Genomic DNA, 27,241 nt, shown 5'->3' with positions numbered 1-27,241 from the left:
TGAAAATATTGCACTCTGGAAAATATGAAAATTTCAGCACAGCTGCTTTTGAAATTAAGATTGTTAATTTTTATAATTGAAAATAATTAAAATTACGATCGTAACAATGACTATTGAAATGCACCCCTGATCAAAAGTATTTTGGTGCAATTAGCCTAAAATGGTCATGATATATTAATTATTTGGAGGACAGACATAATTGCATGAAAACTTGATATCCCTCTTAAACACCAGATAGGACTGAACAATTTCAGATGACTCCCCCCACTTACAATACAGAGAGTGACCAGAAAGGTTCAAATTCAACAAAAAGGGCCACATACCTGGCCCATTTTCTGTATGCTTCGATACTGATGACATAACTAGATGCAATGATACAGTATAAACTATGGATAAAACATTTTAGCATTTTAGCATTTCCAGGCAGATATGATTTGTAAATAAATTGTTTGATATACTTTTTTGTTCTATAATAAAGCATAACATTTTATGTTTTCTTCGGCTAGAATTGAAAAGTTTTCTTTACCTTACTAGCACCAATGCTACTGGTAAATTGAATTTACAGGTCCATATCCCCATCATCTTCGGTTGAGCCATTCAATCAATGTGCGCTTTTTTAACAATATTGTCATTGTGTAGTCATACTCGCAGGTCAGGTATGGGCTATACCACGGTAATGCCGCTGCTTCACATCACTACTGCTTACCCACTGAGGCATTTCGCCTCGGTGTGCTATTTTCATGGGGGAAACCCTACATGTTTAACTATAATGACACACCGTTGTTAAGGCAACAGTAAAGCAGACAGATCAGGGCTGTGCTGCATTTCCCCCCCTAGCCAAATAAGACGACATTTGCAATGCAAACATCATTCAGCTCTCGGGCATTTCTTTCCTTTGTATTTCGCTAAGTTGCCATTTCCCATGGTGGAAGACAAACCTGATTTCAGGTCCTGTGTGAAATAATCAGCTCGTCCTCCGACAGTTTAGTGGGCGTTACCCACGAGGTTTCCCTTCCATTACCTTATATAATGGAAACGATCATTCATTTAGCATTCATTTAGCATACATGTTACCGTCATATTTATTATCATTTCCTCATTTCAGTCCTTGCAAATCACAAAAATAATGTTCCAATTGTATTGCTGAATGTTAATGAATGTTAAGTCAATTCGTTTTATGTCATTAAATGTTTTACTTGTACATTTTAATCAATACAAAAATTAACGTACAACTCAAAGATTCTAAAAAATGGACAGACAGGGTAAAGGAGGGCGTTGTTGGCCCTTCAGGATATAAACATTTTTATTTCTCCAATTTATTTCAATGATACATATGAACAATTTAAAATGTGCTCTATTGTTGCTATTCCCTAACAACTACTTTAATAAAGACACTGAATTGTCAAAATTTTTTAAGCAGTTACCTCAATATCTGTTCAGTACAAATAAAAATGGAAAACCAATGTACAAACGTAAGTGTAAAACCGAAGTGTAATCGCCAGGGATTGAACCACCAACCTTGCGGTTCCAAGTCAAGTACCGTAACCAATATGCTAACGGCTATCCTGTCCTCATCCACAACCACTGACTGGCTCTTTCAGCTGTTTCTTAAGTTCAAGAATGTAAAATTATTGCGGTTGGCAAACTGCGGAGCCTGAGGTTGCCTACCAGTGTCTGTTATTAATTTCCGGTAGCTTGCAACACTCCATCTACGAATAGTCTATTATTTACCTGTGCCTGAACACCACAGCACTGCCCCTCTCGCACAAAACCAACAAAGCTATTTCCACTAGAAACAGGAAGCTAGTTAACCTTGGCACCTTTCGAATACTAAGGCCAAACATTAAGAAGAATAAAGAGATCGCAGTTGTGTCACTAGTTTTATTCTAATGTTACTTCACCATTTAAATAAAGATGCAGCTTGGCAAAAGGGTGAAATGAGTTCTGTCGTTTAAAAGCATGCAGCGTCCTTATGATATTGCTAGCGTGTAATGATAACCTGGCCACAAAGCAAACTTGCTAGAGACAAAAAGGATAAGAGCATGTCTTTTTGACAGATAAATGAAGATGTATTAAACCCAGGTGAAATCTAAAACAGCACCAGCAAGTGTATTGTCACATTTTGTGACACCAACTCATTACCAATATCATCCTGCGCAAAAACTTGAAAAGCAAATGTTGATTTATTTGTTCTTACAAGTTGATGTTTTGGAACAAATATAGACCGATGGGTTTTTGGTTACGGACTGATAATTAATGGCTGAAATGTCCGTTTCTTCACAAACAGTTTGATGTCTTTGACAATCGTCAAACCTGCCAAAACGCTGCCTTAACCCAGGCCTGTGATTTCAGCAGTTACTAAAATCTATATTCTTCACTCACTATTGTAAACCAGTGATCGCGTATAGAAAGGATAATGAAAATAAATGGAAATAAAATATATTGCAACACTTCCCAATTCATGTGAATAAACATCATTGCTGCTGTCAATTACTACAATATACTACAATTAATGCTGCGTAATATATTTATCATTACAGTATTACATTCACATATTTTTATTGCTGTATAATTCAGAGCAAAATGCAGTAGATTCCGCCCTGTACATCACATCAAACTTGGGATCATTTATGATTTATTGCGAGAGGCCAGAACAACGAGGCCAGAACAACAGTGCTCATTCAGAGCATAACTGAATTATAAATTCATCCTGCCCAAATGAGATACGAAACGGCCAGGCAAATTTCTGGAAATTACCAGAAAATTAGGAACTACAATTAAATATAAATGAATAACTAAATATAAATCAAGACGTTTTTAAATGCCCGTCTAAAGAAAAGGAATCATCTTTCATGCATATATTTAAATCACAGGTACAGCCATGTGCAAGAACAGAGTACCCTTCATCAATCAATTTACTGTTACTGTTATGAAGACATAACCAAATAACCAAATGAATAACGATAGCCATAGCTGTAATGTGGAATATAGTTACCCTTGATAGAGGGTAAAAAATTCCAGGTATATTCCTATTCAAAATAACTAGAGCAGCTTCACTCGGAGACACGTGTTCTTTCCCACGTATTCTCTGAAATACTCATTGACAGGCAAATGCAGTCTTTGTATGGTATAAAAGCGCATGCGAATCTGCAGGAAGGCTTTCTACAGTGCCGTGAGATCGCGCTCCTCACTTGCCACGCAGTTCCATTGCGGAAAATAAAAAAGTCATAACTTAAGGGAACAACAACACACTTTAATAGGCACCAACCCTGACATTCAGGTAATGGCCCTGTTGTCCTCACTGCGACCTCACACGCTGCTTCGAAGAATACACAAGCTAAGCACATTTATTACAGGTGCGGGGTAAAGACAGCATAAACAATGAACCCGTACCTTGACTGTGCTCGTCACTGAATTTTGTGCAATCGTTAAGAGCAACGGTAAACACGTAAAATAGAGGACCTCGGAAAAAAGGCACTATACAACACTCAACCAACGTCAGCTGGACTACACCTGACCAGAGTCGCCGGCGTTCAACTGATAATCAGATAGGGGGAAATAATAATCAATACACCTAAATGTCATGCCACGGACGGAAGGGGAACAATTTCTCAAATGCATATGGTCTCTGCATATAAGCTATAGACGGTTTTGTGTACAGCTATTGCTATAGTAAAACTCAAAGTGGTGAGCTGAATGCTGCTAATTCTTGTGGATAAACGTCTGAAGCGCGAAGCTGACACTGTTCACTTCATGAGAAAATGATGCGATATGTTAAATGTTCGGCTATTCTTAGTGCATTTCTCTATGCCTTTTCTACGTCACAATAATACTCATACTAATAATAATAATTCTTACTTGTTGGCGAAAGTGATCCACTTTTCTTTGACCGACTTCGCTTGATTGTGTGAACTTGTTCCAGGACACGCTGCTGTCCGGACCTCAGCTTGGCATCCGATGGCAGAGCGAGCGATGTGTCCTCCACATTTTCAATGGTCATGGCCGACCGCAACGGCTCATGCGTCATTTTTAAAGTTTGGTATTAGCTTCTTATTTGTCCTTACTACGTATTAAACGCAGCGCCGTGGATACTGTAGTCGCAAAGAGCAATATATCCCACTGACAGTCTCGACGTCCAATTCACCTTTCCTGTATTAACTCTGATGAACTGATTGCGCACTCCACCTTGGCCTGACTTAAGCCAAGAGCCACACCTATCTGACGCGCATGGGTAACTAGACTATCTACGTTTGTGTGTCTGTGTGCGTGTTGGCAGACAAAATGTTTGTATTTAAAAGCTGGACTAACACGTTCGACGACAGCTCCCGACGTTCCTGACAGCTATTAGGATTCAAAGTATTTTTTACCTTGTCCTGAATAAACTTAATTGTAGGCTAGACCAGCACACGTGTCAACAAGACTGTCCACCTAAATTTTACATGTCCTAAATAAACGGAGTTTGCAGAGCAACATCAGGTAGTGTCTGGTTACAGCGTGCACGGTTCAAGGTCCAATGCAATAGCATGCAATTTAAAATGTCTGATCAAATATAGACGATGTAACCTGCATAAAACTGACACAATTCACTTTAATAAAGTAGCATAGCCTACTGCATTCATTAAATATATACGTATATACAATAAGTGAATTCATCGTTAAACAGACGTTGAAGAGGCTACATTTAAAGGAACAAACACGTCCTTACATTGGACGAATGTGTTGCTCCTCCCAGAAATATATAATTGTGGCAAATAGAGTGCGACTAATTCCCTTGCCTCTACTGTATATCAGGTAGGTTTGAGAAAGTGGAGTGTTTAAGTGTGTACACTCACCGGCCACTTTATTAGGCACACCGGCTCATTATCGCAAACACCCTGCTCCTCCAAACAGCGAATCATGTGGCTGCAACTACATATATAAAGCATGCAGGCATAGTGAAGACGTTTCGTTTTTTGTTCGACCAATCATTAGAATGGACAGGATGCGTCATCGAAGCTACTTTAACTTTATGGCGTTTTGGCGTGAGTTAAAAACCGCATGGTAAGCATACTACATTTCAATGATAATCAGTCTGAAATTTCGTACGACTTTGATAGATTTCGAACATAGCCTTTGATAGCCTGCGTCAGACCTGGTTCCTGCATCTCAGAAACAGCTGCCCTCCTGCGATGTTCGCACTTCACAGTTTCTAGAGTTAACAGAGAATGCTGCGATAAACAAAAACATCCAGTGAGTGGAAATTCTGTCCTATAAATGGGAAAACGTGTTCAAGCTTACAAAAAGGGCACAAACGCTTAAATAACAGCTGTTTACAACATCTAAACGACAAACACACAGACATCCCACCTCTCCTGGAAGGTCTGGGGATCTCCCAGAATTTGGCACCTGCTCCCCGATACCCGCAGGAGTCTCCCACAAATCAGCAATTTGCACCACAGACAGACTTGAAGTCTAGAAATGTACATTATGGAAACTAAAGAACAGAAAAGTGCTGGGGAATGATTAGTGTTATGTAAGACCGTTACAAAGTCTCAAGTCTCATGCTGGTTCCATTAACCTGACAGTGCCTTGAGTTTACTCCAGTGGCCTGCACAGTCCCCAGATTTCGATCCAAAAGAGCACCTTTGGGATGAGCTATAACTGAGCTGTAATATTTTATTTAGGAAAAAAAAGCGCAATTTACCCATGCTACGGTTAGCGCAAATAACAGTAAAAAGGGAAACGGCGGGCATCAACATCGCTTCAGACAGGGAAAATGAATGATGGGAAAACAACAGTCGGTAGAACCTGCTGGATCTGGAGGCAGTGTCATAAACACGTTACATACCACACCCTGAATCAAGGTTCTTAAATGAATGAAAGCTTACTGATAAGCATTATCAAGCTGTATAGATTTGAAATTCAGGAAGGTACCAGGTTCAGACAAGAATATCCACTTTTTATTTTTTATTTTTTGTCCTCGTTGTGTTTGGATACCGAGTTTATAGTCGAGTGACTGTTAGATTTACCTGCTGACACACGATCATGATGTCACTGTGAATATGTAGTGTGCAAATGTGCAGGAAATCTATAATTACCTACCACACCTCATGATAGACTGAGTGGCCACAAAAGCAACAGCCTACTGCTGTTAGCGTTGAACTATGGATGGAGCTATGCCCTGATACATGGTGTCAGATGAGGGCTTGGGTTGAGTTGGTGGCATTTTATCACCCACCCAAGAAGTTCACATATTTGTTAATGGCGGTATGCTACAACACAGCATGCCATGATCATTGACTTAAGTTTATGAATGGTATCAGCCAATCTCATTGTTATTTTTATGCTTTTTACTTTAGATTTCCTTGTCCATGGTTCATGAGTCAGGGATCTGACTCCACACCTCATCTACCCTCTGAAAATGTGAAGGAATCCAACACAATCAATCAGGAAATAAATTTACTCGTTTTACTGTTCATTCCAATCCACAACTCAAATACAAGTTTGGGAAAAACACTTTGGCATAAAAGGATTAAGAATTATACTGCCTGCTTTAAGTTTTTGTGTTCTAAGCTGTCCCAGCATCAATTGCATTGTCGTGTTATAGTGAGTCTTTAGACATTATTTTTTATTCTATCCCTAAACAATCTGCCTACATTTTCTATGGTTTCAGGTTCTAGCTGTGGTTATACCAGTAAACCGTGGCAACAGAGATGTCAGCCAATCAAATAATATTCACCTCCCTCTGTGCTAAACAAATATAGGTCATTTATCTTTCAAATATAGAGGCGCCAGACTCTCGGATTCTCACCGGCGCCTTGCTAATCCCTCACCTTCTCTTAATGTCTTGAAAAGACTTTTAAAGACTTTAAGAGACTTGCAGCTCGATCTACATGATTAACTTTCATTCCGTTTTCATGTACACCAATTGGTTTTTGTCATTTTCTGCTGAAAATGTGTATATAAATACATCTATCTGTATCTCTGTTTGCATGTTTCAGTAAATTTGTCTGTCTGTGTATGAACATCAGAGTCTTCATTAATCATAAAAGAACATTTTTTTCAAGGTGAGGTTGGTTCATAACCCAAGTACCTGTTGTTTTGCATCGTTATTGTCGTCATGCATATGCAAAGAAAAAAATAATTGTCAGCCAATCAGATGTCTGACCTGACATCCAAGAGTGTGGAAATGTCCCTGGCATCTGGCAGCTGGTAACTCCTAATGAATAACTTCAAAAAATGCCTGCTCTCCTGGAAAGTTCATTATTAATGCTACCGTTGTTTAAGGTAATGAAAAACAACACACCTACATAAGCAGCATGTTGTTTTAATGCTGAGCTGTGAAAGCAGAACAGAACGTATTCAGCTGGAGGTGACATGCTTGGGGCAGTTGTTAAACAAACACTGGGGTAAGGCATTCTTTTTAAAGCCTTTGTGCTTTGCAAAAACAGAACATTAGGATTACATTAATGTCACACTTCTCAGGAAAGGAAAAGTTTTGATAATGCTATATTTTACCGTTTTGCCGTTAATGACCTAGCATTTACTGGGTAATTACAGTACTTACAGTATGTGAAATTATTAGGCAGCTATTTTTATAAAATGTATTTTCATTGTACTGAAGTTTGTTTCATAGTACTTACCTCTGAAATCAAAATAGTTACCCAATAATTACGCAAGTAGCTGGTATTTACCCAGTAAATAACATAGGTAAATGATGGGCTGTAAAATAAAGTTTTCACTGAATTGTGTGTGCTGAGATGGGATTTTTGTTGTGGGGTTTTTGCTTTAGGGCAGTGATTATCAAGCTCTTGATATCACAAGAGGCGAACATGTGTGAGGGTGCATTATATTTCTGCCTTCTAGACACGAGTAAATGCTAAATGTGTAATGCTGCACACCCTGGCTACATCTACAGAAAAGAAGATGAGGGAGTGTTGCTTACACACTTCCAGTTTATTCATGAATATTTTTTTTGCCTTTGGCACTGAAAATATAGTGGCTGTAACTATAGCTGGAACAGTGTTTTTATCGAACAGATAAAGGCTCACTGTAAACGGTACAGTCATAAGACTCTACCTTCAATCATACTCAAAATGAAGACATAATTTTCCTGGAACTTAGGCACTCGTTTGTAAAAAATATTCTTAGATTTCACCTTAAACGTAATCTTGAGATCAGTTGTACTTATGCAGTATCATAACCAGCACATAATTAAGTTACATTTAGAATAAACTTTGTATGAAGATAGTATCAATATCTACACCAAAGTGTGATTTTGTAAAGGTACAATAGGTAGATTTTTGTGTTAAAACATTGTTACAAGACCATTGTAAATCCCTTGGTTGAGGAAGCACATCTCTGAACACACAACGCATCATAACTATAAGTGGATAGGCTACATCTAAAAAAGAAGTCTAATAAATACCTCATAAAATGCTTTATTAGGTCATTATTATACTTATTTTTTAGACTTAGTAAGTCTTCTGCTGCTGTAGCCTATCCACTTAGAGGTTTGACGCGTTGTGTGTTCAGAGAGCTCTTCTGCCTACCACTGTTGTAATGTGTGGTTATTTGCATTACTGTCACCTTCCATTTTGACCAGTCTGGCCCTTCTCCTCTGACCTCACTCATTAACTAGGCTTTTCTGCCCGCAGAACTGCTTCTCACTGGATGTTTTTTCGTTTTATGCACCATTCTCTGCAAACTCTTGAGACAGTTGTGTGTGAAAATCCCAGGAGATCAGCCGTTTCTGAGATACTCAAACCAACCTGTCTGGCGCCAACAAACATGCCACGGTGAAAGATCACATTTCTTCCCCATTCTGATGGTTGATGCGAACATTAACTGAAGCTCCTGACCCGTATCTGCATGATTGTACGCACTGCACTGCTGCCAGATTGGCTGATTAGATAATCGCATGAAAAAGTAGGTGTACGGGAGTTCCTAATAAAGTGCTCAGTGAGTGAAAGTCATGGCGTTGTATTCATATGACAATCTTTTATATCTGAACCAATATAAATTTGGCAGTTATCTCATACACCGGCATCCTTCTTAACTAGGAGGAAGCAAAACAAGAAAATATAAAAATAATCGTGAAATGAATATGAATATGAATAAAATGAATAAAACAGACAAAACCCCTCAAAACTAGTTAGTCACACTGTGAACCCATGGCACAACACTGCCACCACCTGGAATATATGGGGAATATATTTCTGAAAGAAAAAAGGCTGCAGTTAAATAATTATTGGTGATTATTGGAATCTGTATTCCATTGCTTCAATATACTGCAATTGCAAATTAAGTAAAATCATTTATATTTATTATTCCAAGGGTCCATGGCTGTCCTTCCTGTGTGTGTATTGTACCAGTGATAAGCCTTGAAAAGTCTTGTGTTCAGTCCTACAGCCTGGCAGCAAATTCTACAATATTGCAAGTATTGCTGTAAATGTGTTAGTTTCCATGTTTTATTAATACTGAAATAATACATCTGCTGAGTACATACCAAACGGCCGACCAGTAGCTTTTTTCATGAGATATTTGAACATATGGACACATTTGTTCAAATAGCAACATTGGCTCATAAGAGCAGTCGTCTGGCAGTCAGAGGGTTGCCGGTTCGATTCTGCCCTGGGTGTGTTGAAGTGTCTTTGAGCAAGACACCGAACCCCCAAATGCTCCAGACGAGCTGGATGGTGCCTTGCATGGTGTGTGTATGAATGGGTGAATGAGAAACATCAATTGTACAGCACTTTGGATAAAGGCGCTATATAAATACCAACCATTTGCTCAGGAACCCCCCAGCCATAATTCTTCAGGAGTCCTAAAATATATTTCTCTCGACATTTGGATCCCTGCTTTTGAAATGATTGCAGCAGCCTTCTATTTCTTCCACTCAGAATCTACGACTTTTATCCCAACTTTTCGAAATCCTCCATCTTTGTCTATGCAACACAGTTTATTCAGGAATTTACCATTTTTCCAAAATCCCTAGGTAATGTAATCCCCCAATCTGGCAATCGTGTATGAAGCACAAATAATTTATCGAGGCTGTCGATGTGCAGATTTTCTGTATTACGATTATTGGACTTAACTAGGCGGCAACACAGACATACTGCAACCTCCACGTTTCCAAGTGGCCATTGCTCAAACGTTTACAAACAGGCATCTTTATTCCAAATTTGTAAAAAGCTTTAGTGAAGAAAAATCTTCTGAACATTTTTGCTCTTGGTTTAAACATATCATTCAGTAATATGAGGGAACAGCAGAAGATCAGCCCCTGAGAAGATTATGAACAGGCACACAGCACTGGCCTATCAGCACAGGGGTGATAGTCTATCATAGTGGTGTGAACCGTGGGTTACATTCCAGTACTGTATGGAGTAGGAACTAGGGCGATTTCAGAAGCAGTAAACTCTGTGATTTTACCACCATTCCTTCTCTCGTGCATTTGCTTTCTCTGCCCTGTTCATTCATCTATACCTCTTTACCTTTGGCATAGATCGTGCCCCAGAGAGAGAAAGAACACTCTAATTTAGAGATAAAGCTAATTTATCGGCCGTGTTCCACTTCGGTATTTTTCCACAAGAGTTAGAATACACAGTAGCACTAGAACAAAAGTATTTATCTAAAGATTTGGTACTTGTACATATTTAGCATTGAACAAGATCACCTCGCCCCCCAAAAAAAAAACTGCATGTCCACAAACTTCATTCTTTTATCAATGCATGTTGTCAGGTTAACCTCAATTATCAGGATAATATCAATGGCAACTAGAAAAAGGTCATATTTCTTGGGAAGAAAAAACACCACCAATGCAGTCATATGAACATTATTTATTCATTCACCCCCCTATACAGTTCATGACTGAACAGTATATGAATTTACTACATGTTTAATACACTGAAGGTATTTCAGTTTACTGAAATGGTGTGAGGAATTTGACTGCCTTGAACCATTCAAGGAGGCCAATGTATTCTGTTCAAGTATTCACTGTTTTACTAACTTCTAAAATAAGTTTCGCCATTTTTTACGTTGAGACTACTCAATATATAATTGCTTTTCAGTGCAGTAATTAAATACATTTTATGGTTTTTCAATGTAGTCCAATTATGGACACAGTGGTCGTGTGTATGTGTGTAATACATTAGATTTTCTACATTTCTACATATTAAACAGGAAGGATATTAAGCACGAGTGTCGGTGTCATAAAAAAGCATTGCAAACAGGATCTGCTCTGTTACAGGCCATTCTCCCCAGAGACAAAATGACGCGACTCATTTCAGCTGACGGCCTGAGCCAGTGAATCTCTAAACAGGTTTCAGTGGTTACAGATAAGGAGTGATAAGAGAGCACATTCAGTTCTGCAGCTCTCTCGCCGAACAGGCCTACGAGGGCAGGCCGTGAAGAAGAGCCTCAGCCTCCTGGCTGTAGCTCAGAGCCCACGTGAGCGGAAAGATTCATTAAAACACAAACACATTTTTTTGGGTGGGGAAAAGGTCACAAAAATACCTTCTCGTGCACTGCTCGAATCTGACCGGCAGCCCGTGTCGCCAGGACAAATACGTCATGTGACCCAGTTTCATGAAAACACCAACAACATAAAAAATGATTAAAAGAGAACTGAAAAGAAAACACTGACCAACATTACGCTGACTGACCGTAGACTAAGCATTAAATAGTCCGGGATTAGTTCTGGTGTGGGCTTACGAAGCACTAGTTCGGGGTTGTCAACCCTGGTCCAGGTGGGCTACAGGGTATGACGTCTTTTGTTTTCAGCTTTAAAAAATCTGTAATATTGATTTAGACTGGCCGTCATCAAATCTTGACCTCAAATGGTTTTCTTTTCTCCCAGGCAATTCGCTGAACAATTAGTTGCCACTGATTGGCCAGACTGTCCTCACACCTGACTCCCAGGTAAAGGGAGGGTGGAAAACCGGCATTTCCTGGACCTCGTAGACCGCGTTTTGATGATCCCTGGGTTAGCCCAAAGAAACCAGATGAGGTGCATTAACGATGTTAAAAGCTGCTTTAGCACGGAGTAACGGTGTGGCTCTGCAGCAGTAGCAGCAGCAGGGGCTTGTTGACGTTCTGACGCTTCTCACAGCTGGTTTCAGGGACCTTGGTACTGTACACATCAGGGATCATTAGATCTGGCCGTCAAATCCAAATCCGGCCCTTTTCTCCTGGGTAATCAATTGAACAGTGTTACTGAGTGGCCAGACGGTCTTCTCACCTGACCACCAGAGGGGGGGGGGGGGGGGGCAGCAGTTCTCAGCCATTGATTTGATGATCCCCGGTACACATCCAAGAATCGAGGCACGTTACTGGTCCCATGAAGATCTGCAGGAGCCAATCGGAATGCATCCCAGCAGATCCCAGAATGGTTTTCACACCTACTGTAGCTTTCAGTAGGCATGGCAACCAGGGTTTGGAGGGCTCAATTCCATTGCATTTTAGTCAAAAATTGCCATAATATTCTATAGATATATCTCAGTCAATGGATGGATCACTTATTACCTTGAACCGACTGAATAAAAGATTGAATTGATCGCAACCCTGACAATGTAAAAATGTATGGGTGAACATGACATCAATCATGGAGCAGAATGACAACCATACATTGCTCCATACAGCATCACAACCTTTGGGTACATTATATACGATAGATAAACAAATGCAAATAAAATCAATTAAAAGTAGAAAACGATATCAGAATGCATTCTAGAATCCATTGGTTCACGAGGTGGCCTTATAATACAGTAAAACCCCGCTATAACCACGTAAGTGCGGTCCAAAAAATGTAATAGCGTAAAATTCAGGGTGGCATTATTTCTTCAGTCGGTCTGTGTGAAAAATGTTAAATAGGCCTCACCTGTTTAAGTTTATACACACACAGCTATCACAGATAAACTAAAATTAAGCGGCCAGGAAATAGTGATTATTTCAAACAAAACCGGCATGTGACAAATATAACCGTACGTAAAACCTTGTTAGAAATTACATTGCTTTGGTTTACATACAAATAGTCCACAAAAAAAAATCTGAAAAGCTTACTTCTGTACATTTTACAGGAGATTTTACTGGTAATTTATTGGTTGCAGAGTTGCTGTAATTTTACAGCATTCTTTTTTTACAATGTACTGAAATACTGTAGCACCAATTACCATACTAAAGCAGTGATGCCCGGTGCATTATGGAAACTTTTACTTGGATTATAAACGAAATATTTTTTAGCGGTAGCAAACAGGTGAAACGAAAAGGACGGGCGTGTAGTCGGTACCAATCCATGAACGTTAAAAATGTAAAAGATAAGGAAACGGGAGTCAAGCGAAGATCGCGTTATATCCGAATTCACGTTACCGCGGGGCACATTATAGTAGGGTTTTACTGTAGGATATACGTTTCTATAACCCACCCACCCCCATCAATTTACGTCCAATCTCCATAATCAGAAATAACTACATGTAATACTCGGATGTTGCGTGACCACTCAAAGCAGTTTTGTTTTCAGTGAGTCTTACGCCTCGGTTAAATAGCAGAGCCAAAGCAGGAGTGATGCTAGGATAACAGCACAGCTTGTGCCCGGCGCGCTCTCAGACCCCCTTCCACTTTCGCCCTCCTCCTCTCGGGAGCTTAAAATGAAATGTGCTAGGAACAAATGAGCGTCTCCTCTCTCTTTCTCCACGTATGAAAGTGTTTCAAGGCCTCCTTTCAAAGGAGAGGGCTCATTCTAATCGCTTAACTTTCCTATTTTTTTCTTGCTTCTGACCTGGAAGTCGATCGAAGGACATTCCAACCATTTAAATGTTCCTCCTAGGAGCTAGAAGTGGAAGTTAGGAACTCCCAATCTTTCCTTTGAACAAGAAAACACCAGCACAAGTATTTTCTCTGAAAGCTTGGCGTATAAATAATTGACCTCTCCCCATCTGCCACGCATCTGTCACATCTTTAACTGACGTGGCTCTGAACTGACTTTTGAAAGAGCAAGGACATTCCATTTGCGCAATTCACGTTCTCTCGATTTCCCCGTCTTGAAAAAAACACGAGAAAAATAAACGATTAGAATGAGCCGAAAGTGTCCAGTAGTGGAGGGAGCTTGTCCTCTTCCACAGCTCCCTCTCTACTCTTCTGGATCCAGAGGTCCGGGAGTAGCGCGGGAGTTTAACTCCCCCTGCTGGCCGGCCGTGGTAGCGCGTCCCCGCAGCGCCTCCTGCAAGCTCCCGGCCGCGAGGCTCATCTGGTCCTCCGCGCCCTGCAAGGCCTTGACCTGCGCGGTATGGAAAGCGTACAGCGGCAGGGCGGTGAGCAGCACGGCCAGGCACAGCGCCCCCAGCAGGTAGAAGGAGGCGCGTGGGAAGGGCTGCTCTGTCCCCAGGGCCAGCCAGGGCACGGCAGCGATGGCCAGCTCCAGCAGCAGGAGGACCAGCCCCATGGCCCCTGTCCGGCCGGCCGTGTGCCGCATGCGGCGGGCCAGGTGCAGACCCACCTTCAGCTCCATCCGAGCCTCCGTCACCGTGTCCACCAGCTCCGGGAGCGCGTCTGCGCCGCCCAAAACACGGGAAGGAAAACACCGTTACCTCAGGGGTCGCCTCTGCTAGCTGCTAGCGAGGGCTTAATACAAGCCACTGATTTCAAACCACAGTCCTCTAGGCCTGCAGTCACTACTAGCTGCTAACGTGTATCATTACATTACATTACATTACAGTTATTTAGCTGACACATTCATGCAAAGCGACTAAGCAGGGGACAATCCCCCTTGGAGCAAAGGGCCTTGCTCAAGGGCCTAAATAGTGCATGGATCTTATCGTGGCTACACCGGGGCTTGAACCACCTTCTGAGTCCCAGTCATGTACCTTAGCCACTAGGCTACAGGTTGCCCCAGTCATGTACCTTAGCCACTAGGCTACAGGCTGCCCCAGTCATGTACCTTAGCCACTAGGCTACAGGCTGCCCCAGTCATGTACCTTAACCACTAGGCTACAGGCTGCCCAGCAAGTGAGGGCTGAATACAAGCCACTGACTTCCAATGCCTATGTAAGTCACACTAGAGAAGAGTGTCCGCTAAATACCTGGATACGTATTTCTTCTCAATTTATTGTTTTTCTTCTCATTGCCTTATGCCATTTTATTTTGTATTAATGCCAGTTCTTATGTTCTTTTATTCCAATGTCTGATGGACAGCACTTTGAGTTACATTTTGTATTGAAATGTGCTACACAAACAAACCTGCCTTGCCGCGCCAGATTGGTCAAAAACATATCTTGATTCCAAGGCTTTAAATGGCTTCTGGTTGGAAACCACAGAAACGTGCAGATGTGTAAGCTCTCCCAAGATTTCAGTTAGAAACCACGGGTGGCTGGATTTACAAAAGCCCAGATCTGGAATGTGGGTGGCCAAGTCTGGCTGCAGAGAACGACATGCTGCCTCTTATTTTCACCTTGAAATGAGGAAAGACTTCAGACCCAATACACCGGGCAAGATGAGTTAACTGTGTAATCAGCTGTAAATTGTCTTGTCAGGTCACGTAGTGGAGGCAGAAACTCTGGGGATTTTCAAGACCAGGCTTGCTGAATGCTGGCTACCATCCAGTTTTTATGAAAACTAAGCAATAGGTAGGAAAATGCGAAACATTGTTTGGCTGAACGGCCTGTTCCCATAACTATGTAATGTTATCTGAGCAACACTGAAGACAAACACACTGCAGTCCGCCATAAATAATAAAACTGAACTTTTAACTCAAGATGGCGTACTCCACACCACAACTATTACAACAACGACAGTGACAAGCAATATCATTGGGATCACGTTCAGAGCGATTCCTTTCACCTGCTTAAAAAATAAAACACTGGCAGCCAATCAAATCCATCTGAATTTACAGGGTATAACATTAGCATAGCCTAGAGGCTATTTACAGAACGCTATCGTTCATCAATTTGCATCATCGTGATAGTTGTGGCTTTAGTTCTTGGTGTGGATAGGTCTTTGGCCCTTCACTAAACAGCCCTTGGATTAGAGCTAATATAACCTCACATGAATGCAGGCCTGCAGTCTGCCAGCTAAGCTGCGGCCTGTAACCTACCCGGAGAGTAGCCGTCCTGGGTGCCCTCGTTGTCCTGGGCCTCCTGTGTGCGCTCCACCAGGAGCTCCGCGCTCAGGGCTTCGTGGTCCGAGAACGGGAAGGGCTTCCCTGGGAAAGAGCCCTTGGTGGTGGTCAGGGACTCGCACTTTACGCGCACTGTCTTCGACCCCTGCGAAACGATGTCCGTTTGTTCAAAATTAAAGCTTACCGACGCACAAGCCGGGCTGTGATGGCTCTCTAAAAATAAACTGTATTTGTATTTCATCAAGGAAAGAAGAAATGCTTTTAAGGGAAGTTTGTAAAAATGCGCTCAGTTGGGGCGGCTGTCTTTGTCTCTGCACGATGGCAGAGGCTTAGTTGCATCATATTCATCAAAGACCACAGCAATAAAGACCTCAAGCAATAAACAGCTTCTGTAAGAAACAACAACAATCTATTTTGAACCCATTTAATCACACTCACCTAGACTAGCACCCATTTAATCACACTCACCTAAAGTAGAACCCATTTAATCACACTCACCTAGGGTAGAACCCAATTAATCACACTCGCAGAGGGTTGAACCCATTTAATCACACTCACCTAGACTAGCACCCATTTAATCACACTCACCTAAAGCAGAACCCATTTAATCACACTCACCTAGGGTAGAACCCAATTAATCACACTCGCAGAGGGTTGAACCCAATTAATCACACTCGCAGAGGGCAGCACCTATTTAATCACACTTACCTAGGGTAGAACCCATTTAATCACACCTACCTAGAATAGGACCCATTTAATCACACTCACCTTGAGTAGAACCAATATAATCACATTCACCTAACATAGAACCCATTTAATCATGGTCACCTTCAGTAGAACCCATTTAATCACAGTCCCCAAGGGTAGAACCCATTTAACCACACTGGTGTTCACCCACCTTGAAGAGGATGTAGTCTATTCTGATCCCTTTCTCGAAGGGAATGAGCTCTTTCTTGTTTGTGAAGGGGTTGTCTGCTATCAGTGTGACACCTTCATCACAACCCTGTCAGGAACAAAACACAGGTGAGGTCACAGAGATATCTGCTTTCAGGAACCTGCATGGCGTGTAACCGTTCCGACATTCTGCAACTTTCAATTCCAGATGAGATGACACACTGCAATTTGGCATTTATGGTCAACCAAGAATACGTTCAACACAGGTAGGTCATATAAACACTGTGTGAATACGGAAGCATTATAAGTTACATATAACAAACACATCTTATGAGAAAAAATAGGATGTGTGCAATGTAACAGGATGACTTCTATAGACCCATACAGGACACAAGAAAAACAACTTGCGTCAAACTTGTCCGTGTCAGTGTAGCAGTCTCTGAGTCCCGTGTACGCACGGACGAGCCTGTTTCCCAGGTCCTGGGGGTGCATGTTCAAATCTCCTCCTAAAATCACCACATCCGCCCCTCTGGATGTGTGTCTGTCGGGCAGGAGGGCGGAGGAACAGTAAACACACTGGCCTTACTGCTTTCACATTCAAAATTGCCTCCTGTTTCTTACTACATAAGGGGGGTAAACCCACAATAAATCACTTACATTCTCATTATCTGTAGGCAGTTATGATTTTTTACATCAATTGTAAAATTATTCCAGACTTGTGAAAGTCTAATTCTGAGGCATAAATCATCTTTCAAATTCCCGCCCGTTAAAGAGAGCCCAAAGGGTTTCTTCAGTGCTATAAAACTTTTTTTAAAGGATCAGAATTGACAGCTGCAAACTATGTAATGAAGACCAGCTATTAAGCTGTCAGATTAGCTCTTGATCTCTCTTTGTGCTAAGGTGGTAGTCAATTATGTAAACTATTTATAATAATTGTCATCTTTGACTCATGAATAAAACACAAAAACATAAGGGTGACGGGGCTGTACATATTAGGTATTAAATTGAAGCTAGGGACCAAACCAAAAACTGCCACTAGAAAATGTAGTTTGACTAGTACAGTGGTACACAAAGGTTATATTCAGAGTGGCCCCCTAAATGAGTAATTAGTAAATATGAGACACGCTGAACATTATCAGCTGTGAGTTTGACAGAGGAAGGAATGAGATGCAGGGTCCAGGGCACCATTTTGAAATGGAAATGACTTAATAATGACAGATAAGCCTTTGTAAGGGTCCGTTCCCTGAGCTCTCCTACCGAACAAACTGCTGCAGCTCCCAGGCCTGGACCACTCTGTGCGGCAGGTATCCGTCCTTCTCCCTGCAATACTCCGCATGCAGCTGCAGGGCGAGACACACACGCCTGCGTCAAGTACACACACACACCTGCGTCACGTACACACACGCCTGCGTCACGTACACACACGCCTGCGTCAAGTACACACACACGCCTGCGTCACGTACACACACGCCTGCATCACGTACACACACGCCTGCATCACGTACACACACGCCTGCATCACGTACACACACGCCTGCGTCACGTACACACACGCCTGCATCACGTACACACACACACCTGCATCACGTACACACACACACCTGCATCACGTACACACACGCCTGCGTCACGTACACACACGCCTGCGTCACGTACACACACGCCTGCGTCACGTACACACACGCCTGCGTCAAGTACACACACACGCCTGCGTCACGTACACACACGCCTGCATCACGTACACACACGCCTGCATCACGTACACACACGCCTGCGTCACGTACACACACGCCTGCGTCACGTACACACACGCCTGCGTCACGTACACACACACACCTGCATCACGTACACACACGCCTGCGTCACGTACACACACGCCTGCGTCACGTACACACACGCCTGCGTCACATACACACACGCAAGCCTGTGTCACATACATACATACACACACAAGCCTGCATCACATACACACACCTGTGTCACGTACACACACACACACACCTCTGTAATGTACACACACACACAAGCCTGCCTCACATACACACATAAACACACCTGGGTCACGTACACACACACACAAACCGCTATCACAAACACACACCTCCTCTGTGAGATACACACACTCAGCTGCATCGCATACACACATGCCTTTCCGTCACATACGCACGTGCCTCCATCACATACACGTGCACACCCCTGCCCTGTACACACACACACACACACACACACACACACACACACACACACACACACACACACACACACACACATACACACACACACACACACACACACACACACACACACACACAGTATACTCCAGCACATTGGATTTTAAATAATTTAATACAATGTTAAAGTGCACTCTGTGTGCCTTAAATTGAGGGTACATAAATCGATTTCAGGTGATCAGTGTATGAAATACAGCCATTTTATACACTTCATCAAATACAGTATTAACCCAATTTCCTCATTGTTAAAAAATTCTACCATATTTATACCAAGTAGGGATAATATGAAAAAAGGCTATCATTTAAAAGGCTACTCATTCAATCCTGACCTGTTGAATCAGGCAAATAAGTATCAACTGAATGATTAAAATGCGATGTAATGTGCAATGTAGGTATTGTCAGGAAGGATTAGGAGCTTACGTGCGTGACGTAGACGTGAGCACTCAACCCACAGATATTCACAATGACCATCCCCACGGCCTTTCCACCGAACCAGTCACCGTGATGGAGCTGAACCGGGAACATAAGAGCATTTCCCAGAATGCAACAGCAGCCGTTCCACATTACAGTCTCACAATACACTGATACACAAGCTTGTCACGCAGCGCGTCACAATGTGACCACTGGTTCTACACCATTAGCTCTTCTTACAATCCTTTATGCTGTTCCCCTTCGAGCATGTGAAGTTGTACGTCGCTCTGGATAAGAGCGTCTGCTAAATGCCACGTAATGTAATGTAAAAAAAAGTCGCCACTACGGTTTCTCATCATACCACGCTGTAAAAGTCAGACTCACACAGACATGAGTCGGGGAAAGACACTTCATGTGCATCTCAACAATTGGACTTGCTTTAGATGACAGTAAACTTCCCGCAGTTTACAAATGATTTTACATGGAACATGCATTTTTACTAATATTAACAAAATGGTTTGGATGCGATTGTATATTTGTAGCTAGAAACAACTTTTTTTGGGTTTTTTTTTACAGCATTTTGCAGCTTGAATGAAATGTGTGGGGCAAAGACATCAGTTCAATGCCTCAGCTAAGTCTTGAACATGCAAAATTCCTGGAAGTGAAACAATGTGACTAATGTGTAAACTCACCATGTAAGGATAGCCGTTTAGGGAAAAGCGGTAGAGAAACGCGTCATGGATTCTGTGTCTGGAGAATACAGCCAGTCCACTTCCAATGACCCCGCTGCAGCAACATATGACACAAAAAGAGCAATACTGACTCAATACTGTACACGTCACGCACTGCGGAGCACAGCGATGACACAGCACCTCCAGATGGGGCTGGCTCCTGGAGCTGAGATTTACTGGGCTGGGAGATGTTCCCCCCTCCATTCTCCTATGGGAAATCACCCAGAATTCCCTTGAGGGTCAGCTTCTAGTCCAGTGGTGTCCAACCCTGGTCCTGGAGAGAGCTACAGGGTCTGCTGGTTTTCGTTGTTACTCGCCACAACTAGAGCAGCCGTTAACCTCACCTGGTTACCTGGGTCTCAACAGGGAGCTTATTTTAAGGTGAAAACAAAAAGCAGCAGACCCTGTAGCTCTCCAAAACCACCGCTGTTCTAGCAGAAGGGATGTGCTAACGGTTTTATGCAATGCACCCAGAGAGCTTTTGTGACTGGAGGGCTACAGAAATAAGCTCACAGGCAATGTCCCAGACCTTTCTTGACCGGAGGACTGCAGGACTATGCTTAGAGGCAATGGCCCAGCAACATGAAGTAGCTCTTTCACAGGGAAGTAGTGAAAAGATTAAGAACACAGGGGCCTGTGTTCCAGTCTAATCCAAACACAATGGCGGGAGCCAAGGCCATTGCTGTGGTGGCAAAATCTCTGCCTGCCAACATATTGCAATATATTACGCTGCTGTGAAGTATAATTAACCCAAAGGTTTTAAGATCCTTGTACCGCTTACCTTTTGAAGTAATGGGAGTGAGGATGAGTGCTTGCAAGAGTCTTCTTCAGGAAGAGGAAGTCTTTTTCACTCCAGACCTATTATACACAAATAACGACAAGGTGCCAATATTAGAAACATCAACAATCGATGCACAAGGATGTTTATTGATACCATTTCCGCCCATTTTCTCCAAGTTTGGAATACAAGTTCAACCTCTGTATACAATAGGAGAGAATGTAGACAAAAACACACTCTGCTTCAAAGCATGCAATGTCGCCAGCCGCTTCTTGTCACACGGTAGCCTACAAGCCAAGCTTGTTCAGACCGTAGACTGTAGAAAATATATGGACCACGTGCCTGTTATGTCACCCACTGACTGTCCATGGGCTTGCGAAAAGGGTTTTCCAAACCACAGAACTCAAGCTTGCCGCCGCCACCATTTTGTACGATTTGAAGCAGAGACGATGCAGTAGTGAACCCTCACATGTCACCCCCCTACTCAGCAACCTCCACTGGCTGCCTGTTATGGCTTGCATCAAATTTAAAACTTTGGTGCTCGCGTACCAGGCAGTTAAGGGATGAGCCCCTGTATATATTCAATCGCTCATCAAGACCTATACACCAACAAGACCCCTCCGTTCTGCCACTTTGTGCCGTCTGGCGCCTCCCCCTCGCCACACCTGCACTTCTCGCTCATGACTGCTGTCTGTCCTGGTCCCACGGTGGTGGAATGACCTCCCGGTGGATGTCAGAACGGCAAAGTCTCTGACCTCTTTCAAGCGCAGACTGAAGACTCATCTCTTCAGGCTACACCTTTCCCTCCCTAACTCACCACCATGATTAGCCTTATATATGCCATAGACTGTAATGGCACTTACATAGTTGTATAGATGTTGTTTTTTGTATTGTTGTACTCTGGGTATTCTAGCTGCCAACTGTGGTAGGCTAGTTTGGAAGTTGATGTATTCTTCAAGGGTTCCGATTATATCTGTATGGTTACACTAGGACTCGGAACTGTACTGTCCTCTCAGGTCCTCTTCACACTTGTACTTGTGTTTGATCTGCACTTCGTTGTACGTCGCTCTGGATAAGAGCGTCTGCTAAATGCCATGTAATGTAATGTAGTGTAGTGAAGCATGATGCGGCTCCTCCGTTAAGCGTGTGAGAGAGTGACATAATCTGTCCCTGATTCATCCACAAATTACTGCTGTGTTGTCCGAATAACACAATAACTTAAGGAAAATCCGCACGTGGTGAGACATTATAGAAAAAAAACACTGCGACTACATTCTCTTGTGGGGAAAAACGACCGTATTTTGACCGCAGTTGCACCATTGGCTTCACATTCAAAACAGGTCTGAGTGACCTACACTGGAGCCAGCCACAGTGGTGCTAGTGAGCACCATCTCTCAGAACAGTTTAAATGAGCCATTTTGTGACATGGTCAGGTTTATAAATTAAACGTAAGAATCAGCTCATTTAACGCACATGCTGGGTACACAGGTTGGTGGGGGTAAACATAGAACTCTTATTTTCAGCTTTGATTAAACCTTAAAGAACATTCTGTGCTTTAAGCTGAAAAAAGACAATGGCATCACCCAGAGTCCACAAACAAACACAAAGCAGAATCAATATTTAAAGGGCTTGTGAAACACAGGATAGAGGTGGCACCATGAGGCCAGCATGTTTGCTCAATCCAAACAGCCACTGCTCAGCCCATAGGAGGCTCATGAACGGAAGAGTGTGAGCTGAGTATCAGCACTGTGAGTATACATGTTTGGTGAGTATGCATGCTCATTGTTGCAGTATTAGCACTGTGAGTATGCATGCTAAGTGCAGGAGTATCAGCAGTGTAAGTATGCATGCTCTGTGAGTATGCATACTGAGTGCAGCAGTATCACTGTGAGTATGCATACTCAGTGCTGCATCATGCATACTTGGTGCTGCAATATCACGGTGAGTATACATACTTGGTGCTGCAGTATGCATGCTCGGTCCTGCAATATCAGGGTGAATGTGCATCCTCGGTGGTGAAGTATGAGGGTGAGTATGCATACTTGGTGCTGCAGTATGCATGCTCTGTCCTGCAGTATCAGGGTGAGTGTGCATCCTCTGTGGTGAAGTATGAGGGTGAGTATGCATACATGGTGCTGCAGTATGCATGCTTGGTGCTGCAGTATCAAAGTGAGTATGCATACTCGGTGCTGGTGGTGATGCCAGGGAGAGCCATGACGAGGGTGCGTCTCCATGACAACGTGACACACCTTCGACTCCACCCACCTCCTGCAGCAGGGCGAGATCATGCTCCTCCCTGCTCAGCAGCTCTCCAATCATCTCATAGCGCTGCACACAATGCTGGCTGAGGTAACGGATCCCCCTGAAAGACACACACACACACACACACACACACACACACACACAGAGATAAACACACACACATGCACACACACAGACAAACACACACACACACACACACACACACACACACACACAAACACACGCACACAGAGACACACAGACACATAGACGCACACAAACACAGCGTATTTACTTCCTTTGTGCTATGACCACGCAGCTTTGTGTGTGCTTAGTGTATAGTTAGGCGAGGTCACTCAAGGTCACACGCTCTGGGGGGGTGCAGGTGAACATCAGCCTCGCCAGCTCTCTGCTGCTTTCAGGAGAAACCACAGGGAAACCCTGACTTTGCATCTTTTCAGGCTGAAAAACCAAAAGCCCCTTTGCAATCGTCCTTTTTTCCTCCTAGACAAACCTGAGCACTGAAGTGCAGAGCTCATTGTTGTGCTGGATAGCGTTTTGCATGCTTTGCAGATTTATCCCTCTCAGTGAGGCCCCTAGTTCAGTGCAGACGGTGACCACACGCCATGCGTCGCTCATGTACACAGCTGACAAGTTTTTTTTTTCTTTCTATGAATTATATTCAAGAAGGACCAGCCGTGGTTTAGTTCTAATTCATTTACTGTTAACGTTTTCCTTTGCACATAATATAATTTTTTTTTTTTAAGTTCATAGAGCCTGCGACGTTATAACGTGTCATTTGCAGAGAGCTGAGATATTGCAATTTCCTGTTTAGGTAGGCAGGAAACGGTTACAGTTCGTCTAACAATAGAGAAAGATCAAATCGCAAATACTGACACTATTACAACATATTGTCGGTTTTGACTCAATCTCTCCTCAAAATCAGCGGGTGTGAATTCAAGGGACATTCTGACATCCAATTTTGCTCGCTTAATTTTCGTATCCTCTTGAAGTCACACACCATACTACATGTATTTACAAATAATTTCAGGAAATAATGTTAGCACAAATAATGAGGAATTCTAAACAGCTTTTGAGAGAGCCTTCCTTTAAATCAGATTTGAAGGTTTTTCTTGGCTGGAATCACTACCCAAATCAATTACAAAGACGTCGAAGACATACTAAACTATTGCCTCCGCAAAGCGGCATGGGCCAATAATTGAACTCACCAACAGTTTAGGGAGAAGATGCGCAACTTGGCAGGCTGACCGCCGGACATGTCGGCAGATGGGAAGGCTTCGTTTAAGTAGCGATGGTGGCGCCGGTGAGGATACAGTTCTTACTGTGAGCAGTCAGCGCGAGTCTCTCTCTCTCTCTCTTCTTTCACTCTCCCTCAACACAGACTGCTGACAGAACTTAAAGCGATCGCTGCAGAGGAACGGAAGTGAAAAACCGCTGCATCAGAGGCAAATGAGGGTCCTGGTTTCTAAATCCCCTCGATTCACACAGAGGCCCGGGGCGCCGGGCTCCCAGGATCAAAAAAAAAAAAAAAAAAACATGACTACGAACCATACGATTAAAAGCAATATTATTAATAGCTTACTACACACACATTCTGAACCAGCTTCAACCACACGTGGAAGCTAATATCCTAATATGCTGCAACTTCCATTATCCTATTAGGCATTTTTTGTCAGAACTGTGCGCGCATGTGAATATAAATACGAACTTCAGAAAGGTCAGACAACAACTCACCAGAAATGTTATTTTTCCGAAACAGAGCATCTGTAATATTGATATATCCTGGTGCCGCACGTCGCCAGAATAATGGCGTATACATTCACATTTAAGTAACAGGCTGAGATGACCATGGCTTCAGTGTTTCCATAGGAGCGTTAGAAACTGGGCAACGAATGCCTAATACATAAAGGTGCGCTTTGCCACTCCCAGAAGAGTTATTTATAAACCATTGAACTATGGCCTGACAATGAAGCCTGCCGACACACTGGCTCCTCCGTGCCCTCCATCGCCGTCGGAATGCATAATAGTCGTGAACGGCAGTGATCCAAAAAAACAACCGCTGCCTGTCACCCAAACATAATGAAATGACTGCACCCGTAATGTACTGTAGGTAAGCAACTTATTACACACATAATCTGTCGAAACGAATAAGTGTACAGTCTTTATAATCCAGAAATAAAAAGAAAGTTACTAGAAAAACCACCACTCGTTAGAATAAGCAAAAAGGCTTTGATATGAGCAAGTGTCTCTTCACACAGTTCGGTCATTTATTCGATTTATTAATCAATAACGTTTACATTTTAAATAGGCCACATTTGTCTTTTCAGGCGTGTATTGGATATTTTCCACTCATAAATACGTAATCGGTCCGGTAACTCGCTACGTCTGCATCAGAGGATAAGGTTTCTTTGCGTGAACTAAGCCTCTGCGTTTTCAGGCTAGCAATGCCATACATTTGTATACCTACTTGAAAGGGTTAGTAGAATACCTAAATTACACATAGACTAGATAAGACAAGACAACAAACAGATGTGTGGTTAAAAATACTTTTTTTGGGGCAACATTTGAAGGCGATGCTTGACGAGACAAATATCCACAACAAGCAAACAATAATCAACATAAACTCTCCAGTTTAAATAGAACATGTAAACTTCTAGCTATGCAACGTGGCTTCGTTGACTGTATCGTAAGCATAAGCTACAGAGAAAAAGATACGCCGTACTAGGTCGATTTAACTATTTGTAATATTATAGCACTTTGCGCATCGTTATACATTATGTCACATCCACCTCAAATGTTTGTTTTAAAGGAAAATAACCGATTGCCGGTAGCAGCAACATCATTATCAGCTTACTGTACTAAACTTAGACGTCGCTGCTGCGGCTTTGCATTGTGTCCGGCTGTCCCCCAACGCCAGGGGCTACTGCAGCGCCGTGGCGTAAGCGCACAAACTTCGGCATCCACTTCACTAACATTAGTAGGCTAATCGTTGCGGTGTAACTACAATTAGCGGGCGAGTTAGTTATAGCATAATATGATATAGTATGTCGTCATGCTGCATAGTTTAGAAATGTGTCTGAACAAGAACACACGCGTAAGTTAGGCTACACAAAATATTTTTGATAGCTAACGCAGAGTCAGTATCTCACTGCATTATTAGCAAACCTTAAATGGCTGTCTCGCTGACCGGAAAGTAGGATTGGCAACATACTTGCAGGAAAAAACTAGAACGTAACATTTGTTAAAAAGGTACACCAATTTAAATGACGACCTAATGGTTACATTGTGAAAATCGCATATCCAGCTACCGTTATCTAAATGAATGAATGCCATCTACCGTTAGAATTTACCCGGCTTGAACCAGTGGCTATCTAGCTAACCAGCTAACTTAGTTGGCTAGCGCTGGCTAATGAGTGAAATGATGCGTTATTTTTTGGGAAGTGTCATTCACCTCTTCGTTCAGCAGTTGCCTAGAGGGGGGTCCTTCCGGTACCGTTTTATCCGCATATGTCTAAATTAATGCTACTGTAAAAAGTGCAGCATGTTTCCTCTTTATAGAGCGGAGCACTGAGCTTTTACGCAGTGAACTTCCAGTCGAAAACCACGCGCTCTGCCTTTCGGTATTTGCAGTCTTTAGGAGACTGCGGAAAAATACTGAAGGAAAATAAAACTTCATAACCCATAATCCACGTATGCTTGCGCCATTAACATTACAAGACATCTTGGGTAATGAAGTCACTGACGGGGAAGAGCACCTGCCTCATAAGGACGGGTCATTTCTGGAGGTTTGCTTGCAAAATTAACATAGATTAAGATAATTCAAATAATATGGCACATATTTTTTAAA

The 27,241-nt window shown here is 42.5% G+C and overlaps 2 protein-coding genes across 8 annotated transcripts in view; both read right to left on the bottom strand.

The window, feature by feature from the left end:
* Positions 1-4,178, bottom strand: part of LOC133138075 (plakophilin-1) — a 30,822-nt gene extending 26,644 nt beyond the window's left edge. The window contains exon 1 of the mRNA XM_061256524.1: positions 3,859-4,178. Coding sequence (XP_061112508.1) covers positions 3,859-4,027 — 169 coding nt within the window. The 5' untranslated portion in view covers positions 4,028-4,178. The remainder of the gene's footprint in view (positions 1-3,858) is intronic.
* A 6,624-nt stretch (positions 4,179-10,802) lies between these two features.
* Positions 10,803-26,987, bottom strand: smpd2a (sphingomyelin phosphodiesterase 2a). 7 transcript variants are annotated; one of them, XM_061258624.1, is made up of 11 exons: positions 26,846-26,987; positions 24,603-24,801; positions 23,398-23,494; positions 21,136-21,212; positions 20,316-20,409; positions 19,633-19,722; positions 18,239-18,321; positions 17,390-17,522; positions 16,986-17,090; positions 16,064-16,232; positions 10,803-14,523 (listed from the first exon to the last, which is right to left on the bottom strand). In XM_061258624.1, the coding sequence occupies exons 2-11, from the start codon at positions 24,650-24,652 to the stop codon at positions 14,105-14,107; spliced, it is 1,317 nt and encodes a 438-aa protein (XP_061114608.1). In that variant the 5' UTR covers positions 24,653-24,801; positions 26,846-26,987; the 3' UTR covers positions 10,803-14,104. The 7 variants fall into 7 exon arrangements, with proteins under 7 accessions (XP_061114608.1, XP_061114610.1, XP_061114609.1 ...); XM_061258626.1 differs by lacking the exon at positions 26,846-26,987 and adding an exon at positions 26,732-26,783; XM_061258625.1 differs by lacking the exon at positions 26,846-26,987 and adding an exon at positions 26,249-26,696.
* Positions 26,988-27,241: the final 254 nt, after the last annotated feature.

Source organism: Conger conger, chromosome 10 (genome assembly GCF_963514075.1).
Source record: "Conger conger chromosome 10, fConCon1.1, whole genome shotgun sequence".
Taxonomy (NCBI): domain Eukaryota; kingdom Metazoa; phylum Chordata; class Actinopteri; order Anguilliformes; family Congridae; genus Conger; species Conger conger.
The sequence above is the reverse complement of the archived record's forward strand: the minus strand, read 5'-3'. Positions and strand labels throughout refer to the sequence as shown.